Source organism: Python bivittatus, unplaced genomic scaffold (assembly GCF_059951505.1).
Source record: "Python bivittatus isolate LINGU-HERP-01145 unplaced genomic scaffold, Pbiv_v1 ctg000020_np1212, whole genome shotgun sequence".
Lineage (NCBI taxonomy): Eukaryota > Metazoa > Chordata > Lepidosauria > Squamata > Pythonidae > Python > Python bivittatus.
The window spans coordinates 111,702,739-111,718,389 of NW_028277030.1; the positions used below are offsets into that span (position 1 = coordinate 111,702,739).

The window sequence follows — 15,651 nt, forward strand, 5'->3', positions numbered from 1 at the left end:
GCCACTGTTGTAAAAAAAATTAAGTCAATATTTATTTCATGTTTTATCACTTTTTTGTAGAGAAAGTTTACTCTCACATACACACACTCTCTCACACATTCACACACACACATACACAAATATATACTCACACACACAATCATACAGTATGTACAAAGTGCATGTACATGCATATGTACAATCACCGCCATAATTAAAAACAACACAAAATATTAAAAGCAGCATAACTAGCTCACTGATTGTTCTGTTCTGTTATGCAGTTAATCCATGAAACATCAGATAAGGGAAGCAGATGAAAATGTGGTGGGAATATATAGCTTAAGGAACCAAAATAAAGCAGGACAACAACTTACCAATTTCTACCAATCAAATAATTTCTTCATAGCTAACACAGTCTTCAGACAACCAGAACAACTCCCATACATGGACATCACCAGGAAGAGTACACTGAAATCAAGATGACTATATTATTGCTAAAAGGAGGTGGAGGAGTTCAATTATAGCATCAAAGACATGGCCAGGTGCTGACTATGGAACATATTGCAAGCTGCTGATGTTCACATTCCAAGTTAAGCTAAAGAAGAAGAAGAAAGCCAACCAATTTCCACAATATAATTTTGAACATAAACTCACCAAAGGAGAACATCAGGAATGGCTTTGAAATCCTGAACCTCATTGCAAGACAACCAGAAGTGTAGAAGGAACTTAAGTTGTTAAAGATGAATGTGAAAAGAGACTGCCAAATATGAAGGAACAGAAGAAACTCTGGAACTTGCCAAGAAGGGAAGCCAAAGCCAAGAATCTCAGGAAGGAATTAAGACAGATTATAGCCCTACATGGAAAAAGAGATGCCAAATATTCAAGAGGGCTTTAGAAAAGGCCAAGGAACATGAGTCATTGCTGATGCACACTGGATAATTGAGAGAGCCAAAGAATACCCCAAAGAGTCAATAAGTGCTTCATTGATTATGGAAAGACCTTTGATCAAATCAAGCTGTGGAATGTGCTTAATAAAATGGGAATCCCAGGACAATGCATTGTCCTCATGAAAACCCTATATACAGCTCAGGAAGCCACAGAATAAACAGAACTTGGTGAAACAGACTGGCTCCAGGTTGGCAACGGAATGAGACAATGCTGTTTATTCTTGAGGCACAAATGAGCAGGCTCAAATTATTCTACTTCAGACACATTATGCAAAGATCTAGCTTTCTGGAGAAGGCTCTAATGCTGGGACAGGTGGAAGGAAAGAGAAAAAGATGGATTGTGAAGATGGCAGAACTTGCTGAAATGGCCAAATTGACTTGTCTGATTAGGGAAGGAACAATAACAATTTTTATAATAGACTGGAAACCCTTTATGGACTCTTTGCTGAAAATGGACAAAATGAATCGATCTTGGGATTTACCAATTAAAAAGAGTTGTTTATTGGAAGAAAGGAACCATGATATATAATTTAGGAGGGTGGAAATGGTAATTATTATGTTTGTAATTGCTACAAAGAAGATCAGAAGTCACTTCTTTTCCTTCTCTTTTCTTGACTTTTACTGTTTCTCACTTTTTCTTTTTTCTTTTCATCTTTTTCTTTTTTCTATTTTTTTTGTTTCTGTAGTTTTTAATCCTGTAAAAAACTTTTCTTAATAAAATTATACACACACACACAATTTTCTATATATATAGAAAATATGCTAAGACAGACTTTACAAATTAGGCTAAACCTCAGCTTTGAATACAAAATCTTTATTTTGTAAGTCTTTTACAACAACACTCTGGTTTATGGTCATTGTTTTGTCTCCTGAATAGTGCTGCTTCAACCCACCAACCCACAACAGAAATTCTACTCTTTTATTCTTCTTTGCATTTATTTGATCTTTGAAATATATTGCCCACTAACACCTCACAATATTATTAACATGAACATAGCAAATATACAAACAAATAGCACGTTGCACTGGCTATACATTGGCATCATCATAATCTATACATCGATGGGATGGTAGTGACTGGACCAGCACTAGAGGACACAGATTCAAAACCCTGCCCTGCTTTCATGTGTCTCAGTCTAATGTTGAAAGGAAAACCTTCTGCAATTTTGAATGGGCATTAAAAATGTCAGGAGAGGCTTTCGTAAATATGCCCATGTAAAATACTCAAACATGTGTTTTCCTGAGCCTACACAGTTGCCATGTGTGCCCTGGAAAAGGCACACTTCCTTTAAGGAGCTATCAAGAGGTACAGTGAGGGTGCTCATGCAGGATTCAAAGCATCCTTGCTCACTTTGGATCCAAATACTGCACACTTCTGTCCTGGGCTTTCAGAGGCCCATCTCTTGGGTATGGAAGAGGGGGCCTTCTCTTGCTTCCTTGGGAACCATATCACATAGTCTACATGTTTTCTACTATCCGAAAAGGAAGTGAGACTCTCCTCTTCAGCCAAGTCATTTGGGTTGGTTTAATAATTGATTGATTGATAATGTATCATCAAGTTGGTATTGACTCTTAGTGACCACATAGATCGGTTTTATTTGTCAGTGATCAATGATCTGTCCATAACCTGATTCTTCAGATCTCCCAATGGTGTTTAATAATACTTTAACAATTTTTATTCAGCTTTCCAATGTTTACCTTTTAATGGAGGTTGTTACCGATTATGAAGATACACTGCTTCACATAAAAAAAGCAGGATGCATAGATTGGTAATGGGAGAAGAGAAAGAGTGTGTGGAGTGGATGATGGGGTGGAATACTGCTGAAGTAGAAGAGAAGTTCTCTTTCTGTTATAATAAAGAAGTGTATTTTTGACCCAAGACCTACAGACCCTAGTGGAGTCCATTCAATACTGCTGTACATGTTATGGGAGTGCATTGTAATCAACCTTGTAAAACCTGCTTCCACAAAAACTCTTTTACACGTCTAGTTGATAGTGTAAGATATTTCTTTTTAAATGTTGGGCCTTCAGGCAAATCACAATTTTGTCTTTTTCACCACAGGGAGTAATACATCAAGCTTACTTGTTTGGTTTGAAGCCATTTACAACCTACTACATTCATATTGTTGCTGTCAATAATGCTGGGCAAGTTGCTAGTCCATGGACTTCAGTGCGCACCCTGGAAGCTTCCCCAAGTGGCCTAAGCAACTTTACAGTGGACAAGAAAGAGAATGGCAGGGCATTGTTACTCAGATGGGCAGAGCCTTCCAAGCCTAATGGTAACATTAAGGTAATTGAATCTTATTTAATCAAGGTGGAATGGGAATATTGTTGAGAAATGCATGATGTAAAAATCATTAATGCTCTAGTACATTACAAATGTTGTAATTTGCAGTACTGTAAAACTTTAATATAGTACTTCATGACTACTCTCAGTTGTAGTTCACTCTATGCCAGTGTTTCTCAACCTTGGCAACTTTAAGATGTGTGGACTTCAACTGCAAAATTCCCCAGCCAGCATTCTGAGAGTTGAAGTCCACACTTCTTAAAGTTGCCTAGGTTGAGAAACACTGCTGTATGTTATAGTTCACTCTAGAGGAGACTATCCTTGAAGACTACCCAGAAATTTCAGCTGAATCACAATGCAGCCATATTACGCTGTTGCTGCAGAAGCTGCTGCTTGCAGGTGAATTCAGGTGTTATTCAAGGTGCCAGTCATTACTTTTAAAGCTCTAAATGGCTTTGTGCGTGGGTATCTAAGAGACTGCCTTTCCCAAATAGATTCTGCCTCCCTGATTTGGATGATCAGGGAGTACCTGCTAAGGGTCTCCACCTACTTGGAGGTGTGTGGGAGGAGGCCTGATGGTGGGAATTCTTTGTGGGTGCTTCTTTTCCTGTGGAATAACTTGCTATAGAAAGCAAGGATGACTTCTACTCTCATGGACCTCTGGAGACTGGCGAAAACATGGCTCTTTTGGGGGGCTTTGGGGATTGACTTGCATTATCAGCCCTAATAATAGTTTTAAAGATTATTGTAATTTTTGGAATTAATGTAATCCTGGATTATTTATTATTATTGTTTTACTTGTATATGTAACTGCCCAGAGTCTATTAAGGATTGGAGGGGGGAGGTGATATGTATTAAATAAATAAGCGAGCAAGCAAGATCTCAGACCTCTTATAGTGAACAGCTTTATCAGGCAGGTTTTGAAGAACTCACAATTTACATCTGACCTGGCTCTTTACCATCTGTCCCTCTTCACTAAGCTCCAGTCATTACACTTTGGGTAAAAGAGACATCTGTAGCATTTTAAAGACTAACTAGCTTTATTATATAGTAAGTGAAGTGGGCTTACAATACAATGCAATAGATTAGCCTTACATCTGTGAGCATGTCCTGTTCTGGGAAGGATTTCCAGGATACTTTTTCTGTGTTTTCTCCTCCCCTCTGCTGTTCTTTTCCAGGGAGGAGAGATTGTACTATTTGACTCTTTTCACTGGTTATAGACACTTTCACTTTAAAATACAGGGGACACTGTTAGAGTATACTTTTAAAAATGCTTGTTATAAATAAATATGTCATTGCTTGTAGTGCCTTATCTTAGAATATTTTCATCGTCCTTTACAATTGCCATATGAAACCTTAACCCCAGCCCTTTTCTTGATTTAAAAATCAAGACTTGATTTAAAAATCACTCCATCCATCCATCCATCCCTAAGCAAACTGGACTGAGCTAAGTGGATCCTTCTCAGAGCTTTCATTACCACAAATATGAGGCAATCTAGATTTTCTTGTCTTTCTTCCAAGCAACAGGATAGTGATTCATTCCAAAAGGTCAACCACTGAGCTTTCCAGGATCCTCAAAAATTTCCTAATCCAAATCTAATGCTTAGCCCATTAACTTTTGAGCCATATGTACATATCTTGTTCTTTCTCAGTGAATCCTTCAGTTTTCAGTGTTAAAATAATGTTGGAGTACATAGTGAGCATTTTGAGTTGGTTGGGTCTAGTAGTTAAGGTGCTGGCCCAGGAATGGGAAAACCCAAGTTCTAGTCCTGCCTTAGGCACGAAGCCAGCTGGGTGACTTTGGGCCAGTCACTCTCTCTCAGCCCTAGGAAGCAGGCAATGGCAAACCACTTCTGAGAATGTTGACAAGAAAGAACTAGCCTCCAGGAGTCAAAACTGACTCAAAGGTGCACGCATATACACACTCAAAAGTGAGCACAGTAAAAATTTTGCCCAAAAGAAAAGAGATGCTTTAGGAAGGAGACAATGCCCCACATTGAACACTTTCTTCATGCTTTTTATTGTGCCTGCTGGATCTTTGATAATCCCCCTGTTACAGTGCCCAAAGAGCAGCAGGAACAGGGTGCCTATGGAGCATGTGAAAAGTCATTGCATCTATCTAGTGGGTTGCGCTTGGTTTATAAAGTTGCCTGATGAGGCTATTAATGGTCTTGCTGGTAATGTACTGACATTGTCTTTCCTTTCAGATTTACAATATTTTCAATGATGGTAACCTAGAATATAGTGGCTTGTCTCGTCAGTTCCTCTTCAGACGTCTTGAGCCCTTCACGGTCTACACTCTTGTTCTTGAAGCTTGTACAGCAGCTGGCTGCACTCGCTCTTTACCGCAGCCAATTTGGACAGATGCAGCCCCTCCTGCATCTCAAATGGCTCCTGTAATCCATTTGGTGAATGCAACCAGCATTGAACTGAGCTGGTCTGAGCCAATTAATTCAAATGGAAAAATAATGCGCTATGAAGTTATTCACAGACACACCAAAGAAAATGCTTCAGAGGAAAATAGAACGAAAGAAGAAGAGAACATTGTTTTCACAGAATATAACACTGGGAGTAATGCATTTGTATATCGTGCTCAGCATTTGCAGCCGTGGACTACATATGAATATAAAATACGTGCCTGGAATTCAGCCGGCTACACAGATAGCTCTTGGTCTGCTGCAAAAACCAGCCAAGCTTCCCCAGAGGGTTTGGCTGCTCCCGTGCTAACTTATATCTCAGAAAATCCCAGCAAAATGTGGATTTCATGGTCATTCCCAGAAAAGAGCAATGGTATTCTGCTGTCATATAAGCTCCAAAGAAATGATGTTCCTTATCCTTTTAGCTTTGATGCTTCAACCTTCAACTATACTGATGAAGACTTGCTTCCATATACAGAATACCATTATGCAATAACTGCTTGTACCCTGGGAGGCTGCTGCACCAGTGACCATTCCAGAATACGGACATTAGAGGCAGCTCCAGCACTAGTCAGCCCTCCTACTCTAGAAGGTATCCATTCAACCCAGATTAATGTATCTTGGTCACCGCCCCCAATTCAAAATGGTGAAATCATAAAGTACATTTTAAAGCTGAATGGTGAAGAACTATATGCTGGAAAGAGTTTATTCAGGACAGTATTGGATCTACAACCGTACACTAAATATGACATCACATTGGTTGCCTGTACCAATGGGGGCTGCACTGTTAGTGCACCTCAATCTGCTTGGACAATGGAAGCCCCTCCTCTTAACTTAGATCCTCCCAAGTGCTTAGTGACAGATTCAGAATCAATAGAAATCACATGGAAAGCTCCGAATAATCCAAATGGTAAAATCCAGATTTATGAGCTGAGGAGGAATGGATTGCTGGTTTATTCTGGTCTAGATACACACTATAAGGACTTTATGTTAACTCCTGGAGTAGAATACAGCTATACTGTTACTGCAAACAACAGCCAAGGAAGTGTTACTAGTCCAATAGCCAAGATAAGAACCAATCCTTCTGCCCCATCTGGAATATCTCCACCTAGGTTGCATCCGTGGTCCTCACAGACCATTTTGGTTACTTGGGATCCTCCAGCAAAAATCGGTGGTGACATAATTAATTATACAATCATTCTTTGGGAGCCTATTAAATCACAAAAGAAAATGATTTATCTGGATTCTTTTCATGATTCTTTTGGAAGAAGGTCTTACAATTTAACAGAACTAAAACCCTATCACAGGTATGTTGTAAGTGCATACTGTAATGAGTAAATGAAGAAGGAATTCTTGTACTTTAGAACATAAATTAATTTCCCAAGGCATGAGATTCGCTCTCTGTATCCATCAAAAGCTGAGAAGTACATGCATGCTAGTTTGTCCACTGTAAGGATTGTTGACTAAATTTACTTAGTCAATCACTTTTTCTTTCTCTTATAGCTAGCCTTTGTCAATGGGATTTGGAATATGCCATTAGCTGATCAATTAGAAGAGGATCTTTACTGATATTCTAGAAAGTTACTGTACTCATTAACTGTTGAATTCTGAGCTTAGGTTTAGATATCGTCTTCACCTTATATTTCCATCAAATTTAGTAATATGTTCTTTTCTGCCCAGATGAGATGATCCCAATATTTTCAGTTCATATGATTAGATTCTTATGCACCATAAGAACTTAAATTTCAATCCAGTCTTTTTGAAGTGATGCATTTCTTTTTTGTTTGAACGTCTGTAAACTTGTGTCTCGTGGAACATCTGTACTTAATGTTACTTTTATATGCAGTGCAATGCCTAGATTCTACTACCTCATTTCTGGTTTGTGTTTGTAAAGGTATGAAGTACAAGTGCAAGCTTGTGGTCTTCTGACATGCACTTCCAGTGAATGGGCTTCCATACAGACTCTTGAAGCACCCCCTGAAACACAGCCAGCTCCTTTCATAGATGTCCAGTCAAGCCCTGATGGATTCCATACTGTTCTTTCCATCATGTGGACTGGCCCAAAACATCCGAATGGAGACATCTCACATTATGAGCTTTATCGAAGACAGCAATTACCCAATCAACACAAAGTCAGCCTTGTTTATAACGGTTCATCCACTTCATTCAAAGATGACACACTCCTGCCTTTTACTGAATATGAATATCAGGTATGAAAAGACTACAGTGAAAATTCCTGGGCATCTCACTGAGAAATTCTCTTTATCAAAATGGTTAATATACAGCAGTGTTTCTCAACCTTGGCAGCTTTAAGATGTGTGGACTTCAACTCCCAGAATTCCCTAGCCAGCCATACCAGCTGGTTCCCTCTGAAGAATTGTTAGTGATCACAGTGCTTTGAGATGGCGTAGCAATTCCCCTTTATACATGAACTTGTTTTGTGATACACTGAAGCTGACAGATTCCCAGGGGCATGATACTGAATGGATATGAGTGCCTTCTACTCCAGTTCTGATGCAAATGTAACTCTTTCCCAGATAGGGTCTAGGCATACCCAAACTGGGGGGTGGGAGGAGGAGGATTGCAAGTATCTATTTCCCTGTCTTGTCTTGTTGGCTGGCTTAGTCCCCATAAGGAGTATTTCAGTTAGCATATGGTCTGAGCAATATAGCATATCCAGAGGCCTCTTAGACCTGTTACAACCAAGAGGCTACCATGGTTCCTTAACTCCAGTAATTATTCCTAATGCCGTTTGAGCTGGACAAACCATGAGACCTAGGGAACTTGGACAGTTTTCTCACTGAAAATTTTTGGATGCCTCTTGTGATTCGGCATAGGTGCACCTGGGATACGGATGGCCTCTACATGGCAAGCTTCAACAGGAATGCTTGACATCACAGGAAAGCCTGTGTTTCATCACAGATGATGGCTCTTCAATTATTTGATTTCCTACTTCTAATGATGCCATTTTCTTTGAGCTTCAATGAACTAACAGTGAGAGAATGCTTGAATGCTTTCCAGAACTCACCATTTCACATTAGAGGCTGGAATCTCTCCCTCCCTCCCTCACACACACACACACACACACACACACACACACACACATCTTGAAGTGGAGCAGGTGTACGTGTGAAAGAAAAAAATCATGTGTATATTCTTCTTCTACAGATGTCATGTGGAGCAGCCCTCAGGGATCTATTCTAAGACTCACTATTGTTGACAATATATATTTTGCCTGTGAGACATCTAATTCATAAGTGTAGGAATTGACTTTCACTATTATGCTGATGAAATCCAGATTTATTTTTCACTTAAGCATCATATTGATTCTTCTGCATCTCTCTCAGAGGCTTGTTTGCTGGCCATAAAGTTTTAAATGCAACTAAATTTCCTCCAACTGAATGAAGGCTTTTAAAAATTGCCATCAGTCTTCAGAGTCTAGCTTGATGGTTCTGACATCAACCATACAACTGAGGTCACAAATGTTAGCATCTTTTCTTCTTTTTTCTTTTTCTGAAGCTTTAACAAACTCCTTTAACTAGGTAGCATGAGGAGGATTGGTGTGGCTTAGGGTGGAACACTGTTTTGCACACCAAGGATCCCAAATTCAGTTCTAATATCCTGAGTTAAAAGGAGAGATGGACAAATGTTTGTGAAATTGAATTACATTCTGGTTTTTAGATATTAACTGTGCCATGCTCCATTCCACATCAGTTTGTGAATTTAATTTGTAAAAGAATCCACACAAAAATGTCTATGCATTTCTTTTATATGACTGTTTTATTCTAAATATACCAGTTTCTGCAAATATAATTTCCCTAATACACTTTGCTTTCAATGTTTTTGCCCTTTATATATGCATTTTTGTACATTTTCCTGTAATATATGCAATTAGGGGCAAACTTTCCCATACTTCCCATGTTTGTTTGCTTGTTTGTTAGATTTATATTCCACCTTTCCTTCAGAAGTTCAAAGTGACCTCAAATAGCACTCCTTTCTCCACAACAAAAACCCTGTGAAGTACGTTCAGCTGAGAGAGAGCAACTGCCCCAAAGTAACACACTTCCATGGCTGAGGGTGGACTTGAACTTGGCTCTTCCCAGCCCTCATTAACACCTTAATTACTTACTTGATTTTTATGAAGTGCAAAACAAAATGCATAAAAATATAATGAGTTTCAGTTTGCAGAGAGGTTTGGAAAGTACAGATCAGGTATGATGGCATTAAAATGCTAATCAATCAAATTTCTCCTCTCTGTGTAGTTAAGTGGATCAGATAGCTGATGAAATATGTTTGTCAAAAATCTTGGAGACCCAGAAAAGCTACTGATCTGGAACAGCAGCAGTTTACAAGGCAACATGTATTAAAGTGCCACCAGAAGTAAATGAATTAAATAACTGCAGGCCTTCATGTGGCCCATATTATCTATCTACAGAGATATTGCATTGTGTCTCTGAACAATCTGCTGCTCTGGTTTTGTACCCTTCCTGTCAGTCTTTCTTAATCTGAGTATTTCAAACCAAGAAAGCAATCCAATGATTTCAGGACTTCAGTTTCAGAGATCAGGAACAGTTACCCCAAATTAAGCTGGTCACTGAACCCCCGTAGGTGTGACTACTCTAAATTTGTCACACTTTCAGTTATGAGGCAGTGATTGACTGACTGACTGACTGACTGACTGACTGACTGACTGACTGATTGATTGACTGATTCACTCATTCATTCATCAACTCCAGAACAACTCTGGCCAGCTTCACAATTAAAAAGTGATAGAAAACAATATCATACAAGAAAAGAACAGCAGCCACTGGAGGGAACAAATAAAAAAGAATACTCAACCCATTCTCCAGGTTAAGAGGTCAAACCACACACTAACCCAAGGCCTGGGAGAATAGCCCTGAAAAGTCCCAGTCATAAATAGGGCTAAACTCATCCAGTGGTAGACACTCCTAAACCTAGTCAGTTGGGCCTGTGAATGAGCAAGTTCCCCTTCCACAGTAGCAATTTTGTGAGAAGATTCGTGACATATTCTCAAAAGTCCAGCAATGTTGCGATTCCTGCTTTAAGTAATTACTTTTACTTGTTGGCAGAGGTAAGAAAAAGGCTTATAATTGCCTGCCTAGTTTGCTATGAACACAGAGGGATTCTAAGACTACTTTGTTTTCCCCTTTTCACACATTCAGTGAATGCCTGAATGGAGCTACTGAAAGTTGTTTCCATTAATGCAGTAGGAAAATGGGAGTACATAAGGAAGAACATGTTGGGTTGATGATGGGCTGTTCTAAAGCCTTGGGTCTTGGCAAAGACTGCCAAGACCAACTGAAAGACTGGCCTAAGGTATTAAATGCAAGTTGTGTCTTAATGTGGATGGGTGAGTGGGAGAGTAGGAGCAACAGCAGACAGATGTTTTTGTACAAATGCCCTACTTGTGAGCTTCTTGCAACCTTCTTCCTGGCCACTGTAGGATGTTGGATTAGAATTCAGGGTTCCCCAAAGTGGTCAGTATCAAACCCCAAGGGTCGATGGGACTACCCAAGGGGTCAATGTTGTTATTTGTAGTACTATTAGTTAAAGTAGCATTTATTAAATTATTTTCATATAATAAATGTTTGGGGATCGATGAACAGTCTGAAACTTCATGAAGGGGTCAATGAGTTGAAGAGTATGGGGACCCCGGATTAGATGCATTTGGCTTGATTAACCAGAGTATTTTATGTTTCCCATGTTAGAGTAATATATTATTTTGTTTTGTCAATCAGTTTCAGTGTAGGTGATGTCTCTATTTTATATTTTCTGAAAAAATGAAGGGACTCAAGTTGTATATATTGCTGGACAATAGTTTTATTATATCAGTGGCTGAAGACTGAGGAAGTTCTTCATGTATCACTGAAAAAGCAGTTTCCCTTGTCGGTTTACCCCAGAAAATGTATGTTACTGAAAATCTAGGTATTGCAGTGTAACAGATGAATAGTCCACAGCCTGCTATAGACATCTGATATTTCTTTTCCTTTTTATAGTTTTATGTTAATGCTTTTGTATTTTAATGGAATTTTGAACATTAAACTGGAATCTGTCTGTGCTTTTGCCCATTATCAAGGTCTTCTGAATCACAATGTTCCATTCCATACCCTTTGCTTGCCTAGAATTTAACTTGACCCCTAAAACTCAAAGGCCATCTGAGATATCTTCCAAAGATTGCACAAAGTGCAATCTAGAGATCCACTTATGGTACAAAAATCCATGGTCATGCTCTCAAGAGTTCAAGAATTTAGTTTTCTATTTTGGCTGAAAACACAGAATACAAAGATTAATGCAAATACCTATACAATAAGCTTTGATTTAAAAATGCTTAAGTTGTGATGCCTATCACCAAAGCTGTGGTTGCTGTCTACTGAAGCAGGGCCTTTTCATTGGTGGCATCTGATTTATGGAGGGTTGTTTTTTTTTTTTTTTGTGGCGGGGGTTGGACTCTGCAGAATTGCTTTCATATTGAATTTCAGTTCAGGAAATAAATAAAACTACCATTATTTATTCATATAGTTAAAGTATCATTATTGTTCTTATTGTATCAAACATAGCTGTGAAATATACTGTGTAGGCTTTCATGGCAGGTATCTGTTGGGCAGTGTTGGGCTTCAGGGTTTAGTGACCGTGGTCTAAACAACAGATTTCCTGACATTTCACCAACTGTGACTGGCATCTTCAGAGGCAAGGTAGTCTGCTATGCAGACCACGGGCAACTGAGCAGGGACTGACTGAGCTCCTGTCTTTCTAGCTGATTGCTGACTGGTCTTTAGCCTAGCTGGTTTTCGATTGGTGCAGGTTGGTGAAGGTTGGTCTCTGTGAAACATCAGAGAGAGAGAAAGAGAAATGGGTGGGAGAAAACAAATCTCAACAAAAAATACCCATTTTTGTTGATCTTTACCCTTTGCAAATCTTTGTACCATAATTAAGTTGGTTATTAATCTTTGCACAATTGTTCAAGTAAATAAAAGTTTCTGATTAATTATGGCAAATTCATACATACAGATACAGTAGTTATGAACCTGTTAATGCTTCATTAGGGCAAGATCTCCTTGGGTTGTTTGTTTCTGACATATTCAAACACTGTGATAGGCATGTCTTTTAAAAAGACATTACTGTGAGTGCCATGGGAGTTTATACATCCCCTGGCTGTTATATGAATTGATATGGTTTCCTTGATTGTATCTTTTTATTTATAAGGCATAATTTATGAGCTCTGAAAAGCAAACTAAAATGAGTGATGACTAACTACAGCCAAAGTAATAAATCAGCAGCCCTGAAAGAAGTAGTGATTTTGATCGAATCTATTGAATTAGCTGTTGCCCTTAGTCATTACAGATATTGGAAAGACCTTTTAATATCTGCTTATCTCTCCCTTGGGAATGTTTTAACTATCTCATTATGTACCAATAGGAACAAATTATTAAATTGTCTGTCTTTTGGAGGTAAACATGTTCACATCCCATCTTTGTTATGGATGCAATGAAATATTTAAAAGGAACAAGGGTTATCTGAAACTTTGATTTACCTTTTTGTATTTTTAAAAGCATATATTTTTATCCCTCTGTCATAAAATCAACCAATTCTGGAAAGTGACTTTTTTAAAAGATATTTTGTCTTAGAATGGCATTTATGTCCCAGAGTTCAGTCACCAGGTTTTATTGTCTGACAGACAAACGTTCCCTATTTTCTCATCAGGAAAATTTAGCAGGATTGGATCCAGAAACACTAAAGGTTTTAATTACAAGCCAATCTTGTTTAAATAGAAGGGCATTAATCACAGGAAGATAATCTACAATAATTTGGATATGGTGAAGATTTTTATCATGTCACCTTCATCAGTGAATATTCTAGTTGATGCTGTTGTTTAGAAATGTGAATGATTTGATTCCCATGAATTGATATTAATAATTGAATGTGTATGATACTAATGTTATAGCTGAATATTACACTTATTGTTTCTGAACCTGGAAGTTGTATGAAAAGATTTCATTTTTAGTAACTTTAATGAATAATTAAGCATGATCAGAGGTGCTTCTGTTTGTTACCAGACAAACAGCTGTGAAAAAGGATAGATGAATTCATTTGGTTTTAATCCATACTCAATTTTAAAAAAAAACCTCTCAGATGGCTTCCATTCCATTTATACCAAATATGGATAATAAATAATGGAATACTTGCTAAAGGCAGTCATCAAAGGAATGCTTGCTTGAAACCATTTTCCTACCACAGTTTACGCCTGAAATCTGTAGCACAATCCCTTGCTATATCATTTGGACTGTTTGTTTATTTATTTATTTATTTTGGATAGGACAGTCATCTAACTGTTCCATTACTAGATTCTATGAAAGTAACATTTTCAGCCTCCAAACAAATATTCCTTTGCTACACCTAAATTATTTCATTCTTTAAGCAGTAGATTAATTAATGGGACATTTCAACAGTGACTTGCCAGATGTTCAGTCCAGGCAGCTGTTTATCTTGCACCCACCATCCATACAGTTCCCCTGTTGAGCTGCCCACTTTTTTTTTTTTTTAACAAGTTCACTCATGCAGCATCTTATAATTCCTCCTGTCACTTCAAGTAAAAGAGTTTCACCCCAGCTCCCCAGTATCTCAACTGCAGTATTTGTTCCTTTTAACTATTTGGAAGCTCAGTAAAACAAAAGAACAAAAAACCAAGTTCCAGCTTTGCATCAGTGCACTGGTGGACGTAATATGTATACATTTTTTAAAAAGTTCAGCAGCAAAGTAAATTGCTCAGGAGAAGAAAAATAGCAATTCAAAAAAAAAAAGGTTCTGCTGGGTTTCAAACCAGTGACCTTCTTCCTGTCAAGCAAACGTTATAACCATGATGTGATTGGAACACCATTGCTGCCAGGAGCTGCAGCCAAGATTAGAAAACCTCAGGGCAGGAACTATGGAGCCAAGTAAGGGGATGTTTCTGCTACTACACACCTGGCCAATCAAAGTGCAGAGAGCTACCTAGAAGAAAGTAAAGCACAACAAGCAAACTCAAATTTTTATCAGCATAATCTGGAAAATACTACTTTCAACACAGAGCAGGAAAACAGACAGAGGTCTCATTTGTGGTGGGTCCTCCCAAAATGCTTGGTGGCCTCTATACATGCCCTTAGATAATATATATTTTAATACTAATCATCTGTCATTTTACAGGGTCGCTCTCTTTGATACCTGCCCTCCATATCACTTTACATGTATTATTATGTAACATTCACTCAAGTGGTCAGTCCTATTCTGTTTTCTCAGAGGGTATATTTCTGTAGTCAACAAATGTATCTTGATTAGACATGAACTGAAATCTCATGAACCCAAACACTGAAGCACTAAGCTGCTGTTAACAATAGTAGAGTAAATGAACAAATGCATGAACTGGTATATAATAATATTGTTTCAAAATGCTTCCTTTAATAGGTTGGAACCAGGTTTAGTTATACTTTTTGCTAGCTTTGTGCCATTGTGTTGAGTTCAACTCTTGATAGTTGCATGGACAAATGTTCACCCCCTTGATATGTCCATGGTAGTAACTTGAAGTTTTTCCAAGGACATTCCAGTAATCTCTTTGATCCCATCTATCCACCTCATCTCTTGTCTTCTTCTTCTCCTTTCTGCAACATTGCCAATCATTTTTCTATGATTAGGACAAACTAATTTGTGTGTTGAATTATTTATTTACAGGGCCTATAGGTTGCTCCAATCCACTGGCTCTGAGCGATATACAATTCCCTAATACACTTTTGGATTAAAATTAAAACAAACAATATGAAATTAAAACACCATAGAATCAACATGGTTTAAGTTGGCTATAATTTACTTCTTCCAACAATTTTAGTGTTAGAACTGGTTCAAGGATTAAATGTATCCTAAAGGTGAATAACAAGGTATCTTCCCCACCCCACAGTTCATATTTAAAAGCCACTCTTCCAGTAGGATAGGGTTCTCTACCATACATGAGGGTAGTAGCCCCATAGCATAT

The 15,651-nt window shown here is 38.2% G+C and overlaps 1 protein-coding gene across 1 annotated transcript in view; it reads left to right on the forward strand.

The window, feature by feature from the left end:
• USH2A (usherin) overlaps positions 1-15,651 on the forward strand; it is a 484,310-nt gene that overhangs the window by 445,716 nt on the left and 22,943 nt on the right. The window contains 3 exon segments of the mRNA XM_088132494.1: positions 2,989-3,216; positions 5,421-6,937; positions 7,525-7,840. Coding sequence (XP_087988620.1) covers positions 2,989-3,216; positions 5,421-6,937; positions 7,525-7,840 — 2,061 coding nt within the window.